We start from the raw sequence: 14,611 nt of genomic DNA on the forward strand, positions 1-14,611 counted from the left end.
CAGAGGCAAAGCCAAAGGCACAGGCAGCGGCAGCGGCAGCGGCAGCTATCATCACTGAAATATCTCACCCCCACCCCCTCCATCACTAAAATTAACTAACCATTTTTGACGTTTAGTGTTGAGTTGAGTTGGGTGCTCAACAATCCTCCTCCTACTCCTTCATCAACCCTTGCATGCATGCGTCATCCCTATATTCCCATGCACTGCATATTCTCATTGCAACTCACCCCCAACCCCCTATCTCGTCATCATCATTAATTCAACTTATAATAAAACAAAATTGGTTAGTTGGTTGTTGCATATGGTGGCTGTTTGTTAGTTAGCGAACCCCCATTCCCATCCCCACCTATTTGCATTTTACAATAACATAGTGGTGCAAGTTGAGCAAAGCAAATATTGTGGGAAGTGGACGAAAATTCCCTTGGGTGGCTGGCGGTGCCCCTGCCTGGGCTATTAAATCTTATGCCTCTGCGGGTGTAAATTTATTATTGCATGCCAAAGGTCAAAGGGGGCCACCCCCTGTTGCCTTCAATTAATTTATCCAAACAAATGATTATTATGACTGCCTGTACCATACCTGTTCTTGTAATCTTCATCTCTACTCTACGTACAAGTAACATAAAAGGGCGACTTCCCAAGTTGCAAATGCTTGTCTGTGTTGTAACCGGAAGAGAGAGAAAGAAAGAGAAAGATAAGGAATAAGAAAATGAGTGTGTTAGGGACGTGCGGTGTTGTTTATGCACCTCAAAACCATAAACAGAAAACAGGCCTCTTGTTTTTTGGTGGACCCATAGCACCAATGTGTCCATGGAGGGGCTATTGTACTTCATGGGCCCAAACCATAAACAATATAGGGCCCCGCCTATATTCAGAGCCCCTATTTATTTATTTCTTTATTTTTATTCTTTTTACACACACACACACCCACCTAAATTTGAACTCAAGATACCGTAGGAAATTTTGAGCCTAGAGCCGGGCTGTCCTCTTAAGTATGAAAGTACACTCACATTAATCCGATCAAAAGGGTTGTTGACCATCATCAACAATGAGGACCGAGCGGAGTATCCAACTGATCACTCATATTGAATAGAATATGATATGTGAGATTCCCAGGTTGAGTTTTAATGTCAAACTATGATTTAAATTTGTAAAGCTGAGTTATTATGTGCCCCTTCAGTCGTCAGATCCAACATGCTGTGTCGTATCCAACAATTTAAAACACTAAGCAAGAATTATCTCTTCTGTGGAGGAGAATGTATAAAAAGATACCTCCTAATCAATCCTCAATATACCATAATATAAAATCTGCCATTCTAGATAACCAAAGCAAAAGTACCTGCTTCAGCCAAAAAAGAAAATGTATAAAACAGGTTTTTCCTAACGCTCTATGTACCATCTATGCGCTCAATGTAATCATACTTGCGGTTGTTGTATTATTTATCCTCACCAAGTCGCAGTAGTACAAATGCAAGACCTAACAACTTTCAAAAACAAGATGGAAAAGAATATCCACAGCAGAAAGTTCCTCCTTCAACTTCATTGTAAGCCCAAGCATTTTGTACAGCATATGTCCGTTTGAGTTAAATGCAGATGATACATATCAAAGCTCTACAAGTTGAAATAAAAAAGCAAGAAGAATAAGAAGACGAAGAAGAACCAAAGGCCACAGAAAAGAAAGAATACACGTCCGAATTACATGGAATAAGCTGAAAATTACTTCACACTGAAACAAGGGAACAGAATGGAAACCAGAGTGCGTAGCATTACCTTGTCCAATGTGATGCCTTTGAATTGTTAGCGGCTCTAGCTGTCAGACTACGTCCTTGAGAGACTTTGGTGTTTTTGAGGCTTATGACGCTTAGTCTTTCACTATTTTGGTTAGAGATGTATAGGAGATCTTGCATACAGAGACTTGCTGTTAGGGAACAAAGAAGAACTCATTGACCAATCCCACTGTCCTCCAGTTGTTTAGGACATCGGATGGTGGAGTAGGGAGCTTTTGTCCAAGGTAATATGTGGAACCATTACAATTCAATAAGTTTGTCATCCGTCATGTAAAGAGATCCTTAGATATTAGAGCAATTCTCTGTTTAGCACTGTCCGAGCGGATATTATCTCCTTTATATCCAAGCTGGAGGCGAAAATCATTTTGAACAAACAATTCAGGAAATGAAGAGGTTTGAATGCGACCAAAAGTGCTTGAGATTGTTTCATTTCAATATTCTATAAAAAGATCTTGAAAAAAGCAATTATTACCTCATTCTGACTGTCAGGTGCAAACCAGCGTAACAACACACCAAGGTGCATAACTGCTGGTATTAACTTGAAAAGCAATGGAGTAGTCACCTGCAGAAGTACAGTTGTCAATGGTCCACTTTAGAATATGAAAGGAGCAATCGCCCTCGACCTACAGTTCTAATGTCTTGCATGGATTTTCATGATAAGCAAACCGTTCAAACAATCCTTATTAATATCCCACTAGTTATCAATTAAATTAACAGAAAGTTACCCAGTACCGTCCAACTCAACTGCAGATATTGGGGGAGTTGGGGGGTGGGTGGGTAATGGGGGGCACACGAAGTTACATAATAAAAACTGGCAAGTAGACAGACTTTTATCTCCTCTTGGAAAAATAAAAGCAAGGATCTCATTCACTATGAATGATCACCAAAATACAACTAGCAGCCGAACATTTTCACATCTAATCATTTCTATTTTCATCCATCTCTAAGATTGGATACCAAGAAGAAACCTGAGATTTGAGGTTGTGTATTTAACAATTAAGTGAAGATTGTAAGTGGAACCTCCAAACTTATGCTATCATCAACATAAAAGCATGGATGAAAAATTATTACATAATGAACCAAATAAAGCAAGATAGAAGATTTCGTACCAGACTGAGTGCTGTTGTTCCAAGAAGCAGCAAGTACACTTTACCCTGAAAAGCAAATTATTTTCTCAAAAAATTAGGATATCTCATTATGCTCATTACAGAGTTTACAACATAGGTTTAACTACTCCGTCCCCAATATAAAAACAGCCCCAAGTGAGAGTTGTAAGATTATTTCCCTAAGCTATAACAAAAGCATTTACCTCAACAAGATGAAGATTTGAGGCACGACTAAGCAGCACAAAAGCAAATTCCCCTATTTGTGCCAGAGACATCCCTACCTACATAGTTCAAGGACCAGGGTCATGTTGTTGACAAATAAGACAAATCCATTGACCATATAACCAAGGTAGCATCTTACAAGAAGTGAAGTCTTGTTGTTGTAGCCAAATCCCTTGACAACTGCAGAAATTACTAATGTTTTAACGATGACCACCAATATAACTGAAGCAAGCAAGATATCTACATGATTCCACAGAAAATGAACATGGATCAGCATCCCAATGCTTGCCAGGAAAAGAGCTGCAAACATGTTGCGAATGGGTTCAACCTGTGCCAATAACAAGCCTCCAATCAGATGTAGCCAAGAATTGCGAAAATGGTAATTCCGACGACATGCATGCAAATATGTTGTAAATCTGTTCCAACTATCGAATAACTGTTACAAATGATCTTACTTGTTCCAGTGTATGCTGGGCAAGATCAGTCGTCGCTATCATCACTCCAGCAGCAAATGAACCCAATTCCAAACTAAGACCAAGCTTGTCACTACACTGAACCACAAGACAGTAGATATTGGTCCAGTCAATTTATTGGCCCATTTAAGTGATCAGAAGTTATGTAACAAATTAACAACCAGAGACAAGATGTGCAAGCTATTTTCCTGTAAATGTTTCTTTTTTGGCACGGTTGTGCGGGGATATCAACGGCAAAACACAAGAAGTCCAAGTGAAAATAATCATCTCCACAATGTAGTGAGTATAAATATAATTATAGATGCATATTGGGACCTTGAAGAAGTTCAAAGAGATCTAAAGAATGGAAAGGAAACAAACCCAAGCTACGAGTAGGCAAAATGCAACTGACGCCAACTGATAAAGTTCATTGGTCTGCAAAAGGAGATCAATATCACAGTAAGTTTAAACAATTGAAACAGCTTGCTCAAGCTTGTCGTACGCGGAATCTCTTTGTAAATGACACACACCTTGATTAAGAAAAACACACACACATGACAACAAAAGCTTCCAGCTTTACCTGTGATGACAAACTTATCATAAGTTTCAGGAACCAAGGCACACAGGTCCGTGACAGTATCGATAAAACTGCCAAGAAAGCAATCAACACCACCAACCTGGCTGATGGATTAATCAGTATAATGTTTAACAGGTCAAGGATTTAATGATCTTGAAGGTAAAAATAATTGCAGTTTCAACTTGTCCAATGCAAGGAAAAGCTAAAGAGAAGAAGAAAGAAAAGAAGAATGTCTATCTTCAAAGTGCTACAAAGTGTTCTAATTCAATTCACACGTCTAGCCAGCACATTACTAAATGTATGCAATAGGTAACAGGAATTAATCACAAGTTAGAATCTTGAAGCACTAAGTTTTTACAAAATTTCCTTAAAAATCTTTTTTTTTGTATTACTCACAAACATGCTAAATATTCTTAAGAAAAGAGCAATATTTCAGCCATTCAAGAAACACATGTCTGTGAGGACAGGAAAAGATCGTTCTTACGATTTAGTCATGGATATCACACCCTGCATAACACCCGAAGTTCCACCAAGGACTGGAAGCAGAGCAAACAGTAACCCCACAGCACAGTCCTAAAAATAAGATTTATAACATTTTAGAAAAGCGTCAACATTCAAGCCAAGGTATGCTCATATTCAAACAAATCCAGGGCATATAAAACTGAACAAAACAGTACATGTTTCAGTCAAAGCCTTCAACTGCTGTGCCGTATATAGAAAAATGAAATTCTTTAGTTAAGATAAAAATAAAATGAAAAATGCCACAGAAAGGTGATTTATTAGAACTTGAGAAAGATTTGTCCTCTGCGGGAGTATGGTAATTAAACAATCCCACGTTAAAAGAAAATCAACAGTCGAGATACCTGTAAAATCAGAGTGCCGATAGTCACTTGGCCATGAAGAGCACTAGTACTATTTTTCTCCATCAAAAACTTATACACCTGCATTCAAAAAGTCATTAACAAGGGAAAACTTTTTAGGAATATACTGGCAACAATTGCTGAAGCAAAGTGATTAATGTGCCGAGCTTACCACTGCTGTAGATGACATTGACAGGAATGCACCAACAAATACCCCCTCAGAAGCTCTACCACCACATAACTGCAAACAATGAAGTGTAAATCACAGGCTTCAAATTCCAGCACATAAAAAAAAAAAAAGGGAAAAATTGGCTCCCAATATAACAAATAAAGTAGGTCACCAAAAATAACTAAGCCACAGGAAGATAGCTTTCTGTCAGAGTGACTGTAAATGAAGCAGGCTTTCTAAATCTTTTGCATTTAAGAAAAAACTATTGTTCCCATTACACACACACACACACACACATATATATATATAGTAACTAAAACACAAGTGATGGTCGCACCGAGGCTATAATTCCACACAGGCACATGAAGAGGAGTATTTGGACTAGCCCTCCAAGAACAGCAACTGCACGAACAACTCGCAGCTGTAATACATGATCACATAATTAGCCTACAGCAATAGTTGTACCTTAAAAAAAGAGGACAGTAATCCATCATCCAAAAGCAACACATAGCAACAGCTAACCTTGGTCGTGGAGAACTCCAGGCCCAGAGCAAAAAGCAGGAAAATAACACCAAATTGGGCTACTGTTTCGACCTATATGCACCAGTTACATTAGGATGAAGAAACTTTTACTCTTCTAAAAATCACTGCATCACATAGTAAAATTCACATTTGAGTGTCTATATTCAAGCATAACCAAAAACTAGAACAAAAAAACATTCTATATAATTAGAGAATGGAGCAGTCATGAAATATATATAGACCAGTTAAATGATTTCTTGCTTAATTATCCAGGGCAGAGTCACTCATATATAATATAAAAAATAACTTATCTTGGCTTCTCATAGCGTTAATAGAGATTGCAATATTCCCAAAAAAAAATCACAACTGTGCTCAAGCATACTCTTCTCGGTTCAACTCGCTAAACAATACTTGTAAAAATCAATTTAAAGTTAGATGGCAATGACCAATAGCATTGTTCCATTCTATACTGAGTCGAACAAAACAGAAAACTTCCTAATAACCACATCTTCCCTCCATGGAAATCAAGCCACAGCATTCATCTTTCCATAGAGAGGTATATAATGTCCGCTATCATAAAAAAAGCCTCCTGCATACTTGTAGCAAATTCGATTTGTGAGTGAAATCAACACCATCATCATCCTAAAGCGCAAGAAAAAAGATGTCTAAAATACAAACTAGCACATTTAGCTTCAATGATAACTTTCTATAGTTACATACCTGCACCATTTCACTGATAACATTAAAACCTCCAGGTCCAACGATTGATCCCGCTAATAAGTATCCAGTAAGAACCTGCAGGGCATTTCTGAGAATCAGAAGATAAAGTAGTTGAAAGAAATATGCTTAAACACTCAGAAAACAGAGGTCGAAGATCAGACCGGTTGTCCAGCACAAGCAAAAGCAATTCCACCGCCAGTTGCAGACACAATGACAACAACCAGATCTGATATGAGCCTGAAAAATCACCATGGCAGGTAATATAGAACCAGCAAGCATGGTATAGAATAGAGGCCATTATTTCAAAATGGTCGTACCTCAAGTCTAACTGCAGCACTGGGTACTTAGATTTGAAATTTGATATGATAAACACATTGTCCTGGACATGTAATAAAACTTTCAATTGTTTATGCACACAGATTCTCTAAATATAATTTCCAATTGCATAACTCAACTTATTTATTTCTCTGTTCCCTTTTACCTTTTTGTTTCAAAGATAAGAATGTTGCTAGAAAAGCATTAAAGAAAACATTTTGACAACGGAAGCAAATAAAGGAGCGAATTATACTACCTTTCTGTCAATCAATGTTGGGGTCTCTTCAGCTCCATTGTCATTATCTAGATTGAAAACTTGATGAAGTTTAAAGGATCTGCAATTATGAGGAAAGCAAAATAAAGCAGATAAATAGAGAGGAAACTAAATAAATTAGCAAGTGAAGATGTTAGTGACAAAAATCTGTAAGTGAATGGTCGAATGCTTACTTTTCCTCTTTGGTTTCATTTTTCTTTGTCTTGACTCTAGCTACTGTTTCCAATACAGCCTGATTGTTGTAAACAAAATAAGCCAGAAATACAGCAAAAAGTTCCCCATACATTTGCATAGGAGAACCTAGCATCATGCAACTCAAGCTTTCTGATAAATAACAGTAGACTGGCTAAGTCAATTCAGATAGAGATGTCAGTTTCCATACCATATCTGGACATGAGAATACACCATTATCTAATTTTCCTGGAACAGATAGAGTAGAACTGTTTTGTACTCATTATTATATTTACTATCTTAAAAGAAAAGATTGATTTCCAATTGTTTTCAAATTCACAACACATTTTGCAAAAGGCATAGAGTCCTGAGAACAATGGACAATGGTAATAGACCGCAATTGCAGTCAGTATCCCCTCTTAAACATGGTAAGAAGGGTATACAAAGAATTGCAGAAACAACAATATCAAAAAAGTTAAGAAGGTTAAATGCCACAAACCTGCTGCTCAGCCACACTATTGTTGAAGCTACCAGCATCATTTGCTGCCAAATTAAATAAAGTCTTATTTAGAGGTGATCTACTGGCAATCCAACTTCTCTTAGTCATACAGAAACTCCAATAAATAATTAGATTCTTCCATGTAAAACAATAAATTCAAGATGCGCCCCCAGATTTCTCATAAGGCGTAATAAGCCGCTCAATTCGGAACCCTAATCTATAAAGTCTAAGCACACAGTAAGAAAATCACATAAGAAAAAGAATGGAGAACTAAACCAAACAAACCTCAATGCAAACCCTAATTAAACATCAACAAAGGTAACATAAAACCATATCCAAGAAATGAAAGTTAAGCAAGACAAGTAAAAACGGCCAAAAAATAGAGATCTAAGCAAACCTTGATTCTGATCTTCATTCTCCGTGAACTCCTTCTCAAGCGCGCGATCGATCATATCAGCAAATGTGTCCTCCTTGGGCGTAGTCTTATTACCAGTGGACTCGATGCCGGTTGCATTGGCGGCGTAAACTGCACCTTCTTCAATCAACTTCGAATCTTCGGACGCGACCAACGACGCTGTAGTGGCGACCAGAGCCACGAAGACCAGAATGGCGGTGGCTAATGATCTACTCATTTGGCAATAGCGCGCCGGCGGCGCACGTCGGGCAGGCCCCCGCGCGCTCAAGGGACAGATAATTCGGCGCGGCGTGTGTCGGTTTGTCCGGTTGTCTTGTCCCTGTGCACAGGATGTACCGCAGGTATAAATGATAGTACCTGCACAAGCTTTGTGTAGAGACAGAGTTCAGTGAGAGTTGGGAGAGCGTACAAAATCGTAATTAATCTGTCTCTTGTATATATAATGTTTGATTTGAAGTGCAATGGATTAATGCAGTGGTTAATGAAGTACAATAGATTAGAGGTGAGGTGTATAAAGGGGATGTTTTTATGGGTAACACTAACACGTGAGCTTTTCTTTCTTTTTTCTTCCAAAGAGTTATGATATTATGAATATGACTGAACCCTCCAAAAAATCACTAATAATCGGATACCAAGTATGTGTGACACGTCTATATCGATTTTAAAATAAAATATTTAAATAAACTGTATTCTTTGTTTTTGTAGAATAAAAATATACCTAAAAATGTTATAAGATAATGTGATAATATAAATATTTTGATTTATGAAAAAATATTAACAAACAATGATACTATATGTTGTTGGAGAAATTAAAAAAAAAATGCATGTGAAAAAAGAAAAAGATAACTTCCAAAAGCAGTTATGAAAAATCATAATAAAAAGTTAAAGATAATTCATTAATTAAAAATTAACCAAAAAATAATATCTCTTAATAATAAGTTACAGATGATACCAGTTATGACATGATTCTTCAGTTAGTCTATCAATTGAATCCAAAAGTCTGCCAACAATATCACACTTGCGATGGACTCGAATAGAGAAAATAGACAAAACATGAAGATATGGTACAGATGATAAAACTCCAATAAATGTTCCACTTAATAATGTTGGAGATTGCATAAAACGACCCCTAAAATATGATTTAGTGGGTATCAGCTACCATTTTCGTCATTCATATGTACATACTAAATACGAATTTTTCAGCTTGATTTTATGAAACCAAGTAGAAAGTCATGGATCAGAACCTCAAGTCAGTCACTCTCATCAATACACGAGTATAGGATACTTCATATTCTTACGTACAAGTCACCATCCTCCAAGGGCCGCAAGCTTTGCTGCTTTAGTATGTAATATCCAGTGCCATACCATCCGAGCACGAAGTTACTCGCAGATTTTCTCTCTCTCTAATTGTTGTTAAGAGTGTACTATGACTAGACCTGACCGGCATTGCTTTTCAAGTTCTCCATGGAGTCTGAATAGATCTTCATGTGATTGTTATATCTTGTACACTCTCCATGCTTATCAAAGATTTCTTTGCCAAATTTGTGATCGAATCTGCTATTACTTTAGCACTGGACTTCATGTAACCACCTGAAACACAGAAGCAGGTCAGAGATGCCACTGACTGTATTCGACAGGAAAAAGTAAATAAAATCCATCATCAATTTCGGAAGAAGAAATCAAAACCTGATGTAAGCATGACAAGAGGAATATCCCTCTCGCGAGCAAACATGAAAACCTTTTCATCTCTCGCGGCAATTCCATTGGGACTGATCTGCAAGCATTTTTGCACATGTTACAGTTACAGCACTATGGACAAATGACATGTTCGTGACACGGCAGATAAAATTCCTCCAAAATGTCTCTACACTCCTTCTGCTCATGCTTTTTTTTTTTTAAATAAGAGAGTCCCGCTTCACACCATTACACAAGCAGAATACAGTCAAAGTTACTATACAAGACATCTGTTCTTTAACTAGATGCATATCGACAAGCAAAAGCATAAATGGATGAACACAAGAGAACTGAATGATAGCACAATGAGTGAACCAGTTACAACCCCCAAAACCAATAATCCAAAAGAAACTAGCAAAAGGTCAGTAATTTCTAGTTACATAATATTCTAAACACAATTAGAACTGATGATGGCTTAATAAAAGGCTTGCAGCTATTCATCTTCCATATTGTCCTCCCTTTATGGGAATGTTATCCTTTCGGTTCCTAAACCACCCTGTATATGATAATGACTTCAAACCCCAAGGTTATTGATGTGAAAAGTTAACCATAACTTGACCAAAGAAAGAGCAAGAGAAAAAACACAAGTCGAAAAATTTATAAGAATAGTACAGATCAACGGCTTACCTTCAACCTACCCAAAGGATCTCCATCCAGAACATCAGTTCCAGCATTGTAGATGATCAATTCAGGGTCAAATGCACCAGCAGCAACCTACAAGTTCAGTAGAAAATATGCAGTCTAATATCCCGATGGAAGATAGAAATTTCACGATTTAGAGCAATACAATAGGATCCAATTTCTTCAGGAAAAATAAATAAATAAATAACACAGACACATACAACATTTATCATCCAAGATCAATGTACTTAATGACTTATCCGAAATAACCAATCTGATAAGTAGAAAAGGTGGAAAGCAACCACATACCTTGAGTGCTCCATCAAGTCTTGATAAATATTCACTTGTTGTTGTTCCACTCTGTTACCATACAGTAATGAAAACACATAATAGTTCCAGTAAAGTAGGAAAAGAGGTACTTTATTTCACTCCAAATATACAATTTCATTCTTACTGCCACTTCAACTTTCTGATTGATGTATCTCCTGGCCTCATAATCCTTCACATTTAAAACCCAAAAAAAAAACAAAAGAGGTTAAGTTGATGGTGACATTTCAACCTCTGGTATATTTATCTATTTTACAAATCTGAATGGCATACTTTATACTAAACAAACAAATTGGTAAACTTGCTAAGATCTCTTTTCCATGGTCTCTTTTTCATGTTTGGACTTTCAAGGCAAAGACACAAGGATTGTGATGGGTAAAGCCTGAGATAACTTACAAATGGATATATATCTGGATTGTACATATCAAGAATGTAGACTCTTCCTGCACATGCACAAAAAAAGAAAAAAAAAAGTTTGCAAAGACACAAGTCCATATATAAAAGGCCACAGTGAAAACCAAAGCATTGGAGAGGTAAGTGAAGAAAGTCAGAATGCCGTACTGTCATCAGAAAAATCCTTTTCATGGCCATTTCCTTGGTGCGCATCTAGGTCTATTATCATCACCCTGTTTGTTGATTACAAGTAATGAGTGTAACAAATAAGTCAAGGGCTCATCTTGAAGAAGGATCAAAAAATTAGAACCTCCTATTATGTATTCTATGGTGAATTGCATTTTAATACCGTGAAATATTTAAACGGACAAAAGCAAAGTAAATGCAGAGAGTGATGTCAGCATAAGCACAAAATCCGCCGCCTTTTTCTGCTGAACAATGATGAAATCCACCACCGACATTGATAGCCCACCCCTGTTCTTTTGCAAGCTTAGCAGCCAAAATGGTTCCCCCAACCTGTGGTTAAGTGTAGCTTTAGCAAACTGGTTGCAAAGATTAATTAAAGGAGGGAAGGTGAGCATGACCTGTTTGCGGAATGGGTAAAGAACATGCTTATCCACCAGACAGTTTGGCAATACTGCTACAGGAGGAACCTAAATTTTGCAATCACCAACTTGTGAAGAAGTAAAAACTTAAATGGTAAAGAAGAAGTGTCTACTTTGAGGAAACAAAACTAATTTTCATCTCAAATCAACTAATTTATCAAACCATCTGCTCATAGACAATTATCAGTCAAATTAGAGAAAGAATGAGTTTCTGAATATCATTATGAAAATGTCTGAAGGTTCCTATCTAGAGAAAACCTCTGGTAACAGCATAAAACTCTACCTCAACTATTGTGGAGACAATGGAGCTGCTTTTAAGACTGTCCAAGTACGATTCTGAATGCACCTGTTATCAATATCACAAGATAAAAATCATGAGATCTGGCATATATAAGAACTACTGCTGCATGTATGAGAGGAATATGTTAAAATGTTGGAGAAATGGAGTAGTATGTTGACCAGTTCCTTGTTTTCCACTTATGCACACCCAAAAAAAGCTCTTCAACCTTAAAACAATAAAGTGTATTGTCACACGCATATCAACCAGGCCCATATGCCAAAAAAACACCAAGAATGCTTGAATAACGAACGGATACCACTAGGAGGTCTTCCTTTTTAGCCTCAAGAGGTTCAACTATGTGCTTTTTGTCCAGAAGACCCTCAGCAATTAGAAAGCGGCAGATGCGACCCCATTTAGAAGAATCAAAAGGATGCCTGAAATTTTCAACAATAACATGATTGAGAACAGTTACTTCTGCAACCACATGGTGGAAAACTTAGAACTGAATATCTTTTAACAAGAATGTGTCATTTCTTATTTTCATTTAAACAAGTTGTTTTAAGCACTTCAAACATCCTCAGGCATCAGCATTACTATTTTAAAAGATACATGGAATCAGACTATGCCAACAAGTGATAGAAACCATGTCGAAAAACAACATGAGGAACATCAATTTGTATATAACTGAGAGAAACCATAAGGTCCTTTGTAAAAGACGTATGTGCCTTAAGAATTATCAGAGGAAAATCCACTTTTGAGACATGGCAAATTGTCTTTCTTTTGCCCTGAAGCCATAGAAGTCTCGCCTTTGTCACATGATGAGTCTGACACTATTAAACGTATAAGATTTCGTCAAAATTAGAGAAAAAATAAATTCATCTGCGAGGTTTTTCAACTGACAGTTATTTAGAGTGTCAGACGTCAATTGCATCGCCATACTTTCACATAATCTCTACAGTAGCTACACAATGCATTTACACAAACACGAGAACTGAATTTCCTTATTTTGTCAGTCAGGAGTTAAATTAATCAAAAGTAAAAGTGCGGAACAAAGTAGATTACTCACATCTTTTCAATGCCGAGAAAGGCGATATCATACGACGATGAATAAATTAGTGGAACCTAAAAACAAAAATAATAAGATGAACTGAAGAAGAAACGAGATAAGTCAACTCAAAATTGGCCATTCCTCCACTCCAAGAAGCACCAAAAGACATACAATTAAAATTTCGCCCCATCCAATTGCAAAATAGCCAAAACTTTCGTCCTCAACAGATATTAGGTTTTACCTTAGAAGCATGCACATCGAAGTAGAGTTTGCTCGAGAGAATTCGATTGCGGCGTTCGGACTCAACCCCGCCGCTCTCGGATGTAGTGGCGTTGGAAGAGTCGCGGTTCGTTGAAGACGGAGTACCCATTGTGGTGCCGGAAAAGGCGTTATTGATTGACTGAAGGAGGTGCAGGAGGTGGAGGTTGGCGAAGGATTTGATCGGTGGGGAAGCAGCAGAATTGTTCTGGATGGGTGCCAGGAATTGCCACGTGGTGTATGTGCCATGGCGAGGCTGAGGCATAGTTGCCTTGTCTTTGAGTGTTGACTGGCTGACCGAATTGTGTGTGTTATTTTATAAATAAAAAATCAAAAACTGATATTTGTAATACATCTCATGAATAAAAATATACCTTGTTTCCGGTCGAGGTTTTTAGTCAGAGTTATTTAATTTTTTATTATATAAAAAAGAAAAATTATATTAATATAATTTTTTTAAATATATTAATAATATTATTAATATATTTAAAAAAATTATATTAATATAAATTTTCTTTTTTCATATAATAAAAAATTAAATAACTCTCTTTAGCCACTTAGAGTTGATTTAGCAATAATTTAATTATGATTTGACCATGATGTGGAATATGAATCTGAATGAATATTTCGAGTTGGATTAGTAATGATTAGCCCATACAGAAAACTTTTAGTTTAAACTTTTTGATACTTAAAATAGTATTAAGATCAAAGTTATAAGAGTTTTAGAGTGCAATTTGATAGGAATAGATGACATATCTTATAAAGTGTATCAACTTGTATTTACATAAGTCAATTCTACTGAATTATACAAAACCACGTGTTGTTTAAATAATTATCAAGCGAAATTAGAAATCTATAATTAATAATTCAGATAATCGGGTCAGATAAGTCGGGTGTGATCCAACATATTGAAAAAAACACGAACCCGATAACGTATTTATAATTTTTATTAAATCGTATGATTTTACGTAAATTGTTGATGTAACTTTAATTAATCGAATATAAAAATTACGTGAATCGTCGGGTTTGAATTATTAGTACGAATCAAACATAAAACACGCAAGTTGGAGATTATGATTTAAGGCGGTGGCTTCTACATCAACATTAATTTTAATTTGATTAGAAATGAGAATTATGAAGTTTATAATCATTTTGTGGGTTGAAACCAAATTACTATTTATTAGTATTGATGTGGTCAAGAATTTTCTGCTAAATGATGAAATTGGGATTTTTACCACGACGGGATTACGCATCAGGGG

The 14,611-nt window shown here is 36.6% G+C and overlaps 2 protein-coding genes across 3 annotated transcripts; both read right to left on the bottom strand.

Moving 5' to 3' along the window:
- Positions 1-1,289: 1,289 nt before the first annotated feature.
- Positions 1,290-8,629, bottom strand: LOC105164676 (K(+) efflux antiporter 6). 2 transcript variants are annotated; one of them, XR_848047.3, is made up of 21 exons: positions 8,069-8,629; positions 7,672-7,715; positions 7,175-7,233; positions 6,984-7,062; positions 6,730-6,791; positions 6,574-6,649; positions 6,413-6,487; positions 5,693-5,764; positions 5,508-5,591; positions 5,174-5,242; positions 5,005-5,082; positions 4,626-4,714; positions 4,145-4,241; positions 3,946-3,999; positions 3,568-3,663; positions 3,252-3,440; positions 3,094-3,171; positions 2,894-2,938; positions 2,257-2,346; positions 1,768-2,131; positions 1,290-1,608 (listed from the first exon to the last, which is right to left on the bottom strand). XR_848047.3 is itself a non-coding variant. In XM_011083389.3 (20 exons), the coding sequence occupies exons 1-20, from the start codon at positions 8,301-8,303 to the stop codon at positions 2,051-2,053; spliced, it is 1,752 nt and encodes a 583-aa protein (XP_011081691.1). In that variant the 5' UTR covers positions 8,304-8,629; the 3' UTR covers positions 1,290-2,050. The 2 variants fall into 2 exon arrangements, 1 of the variants encoding a protein (XP_011081691.1); XM_011083389.3 differs by having other exon boundaries at positions 1,290-2,131.
- Positions 8,630-9,148: 519 nt separating this feature from the next.
- Positions 9,149-13,651, bottom strand: HDA2 (histone deacetylase 2). The gene is made up of 13 exons (XM_011083387.3): positions 13,336-13,651; positions 13,113-13,168; positions 12,363-12,480; positions 12,050-12,112; positions 11,746-11,814; positions 11,511-11,677; positions 11,330-11,394; positions 11,165-11,211; positions 10,896-10,940; positions 10,751-10,801; positions 10,448-10,534; positions 9,773-9,860; positions 9,149-9,676 (listed from the first exon to the last, which is right to left on the bottom strand). Exons 1-13 carry the CDS (start codon positions 13,615-13,617, stop codon positions 9,570-9,572), a joined length of 1,245 nt encoding a protein of 414 aa, XP_011081689.1. The 5' UTR covers positions 13,618-13,651; the 3' UTR covers positions 9,149-9,569.
- Positions 13,652-14,611: the final 960 nt, after the last annotated feature.

This window comes from Sesamum indicum, linkage group LG6 (genome assembly GCF_026168435.1).
Source record: "Sesamum indicum cultivar Baizhima isolate 11 linkage group LG6, ASM2616843v1, whole genome shotgun sequence".
Classification (NCBI taxonomy): domain Eukaryota; kingdom Viridiplantae; phylum Streptophyta; class Magnoliopsida; order Lamiales; family Pedaliaceae; genus Sesamum; species Sesamum indicum.

What these genes read in the sequence shown, in the direction of transcription:
- LOC105164676 (XM_011083389.3), bottom strand. Translation starts at nt 8,303, where the DNA reads ATGAGTAGATCATTAGCCACCGCCATTCTGGTCTTCGTGGCTCTGGTC. An exon ending in TTGCTTGTGCTGGACAACCG is followed by an intron (nt 6,488 to 6,573) that starts GTCTGATCTTCG and finishes AATGCCCTGCAG; the next exon opens with GTTCTTACTGGATACTTATT. An exon ending in TGGAGTTCTCCACGACCAAG is followed by an intron (nt 5,592 to 5,692) that starts GTTAGCTGTTGC and finishes CATGTATTACAG; the next exon opens with CTGCGAGTTGTTCGTGCAGT.
- HDA2 (XM_011083387.3), bottom strand. Translation starts at nt 13,617, where the DNA reads ATGCCTCAGCCTCGCCATGGCACATACACCACGTGGCAATTCCTGGCA. An exon ending in AAAAGGAAGACCTCCTAGTG is followed by an intron (nt 12,113 to 12,362) that starts GTATCCGTTCGT and finishes TATTGATAACAG; the next exon opens with GTGCATTCAGAATCGTACTT. An exon ending in TTGTCTCCACAATAGTTGAG is followed by an intron (nt 11,815 to 12,049) that starts GTAGAGTTTTAT and finishes TGCAAAATTTAG; the next exon opens with GTTCCTCCTGTAGCAGTATT.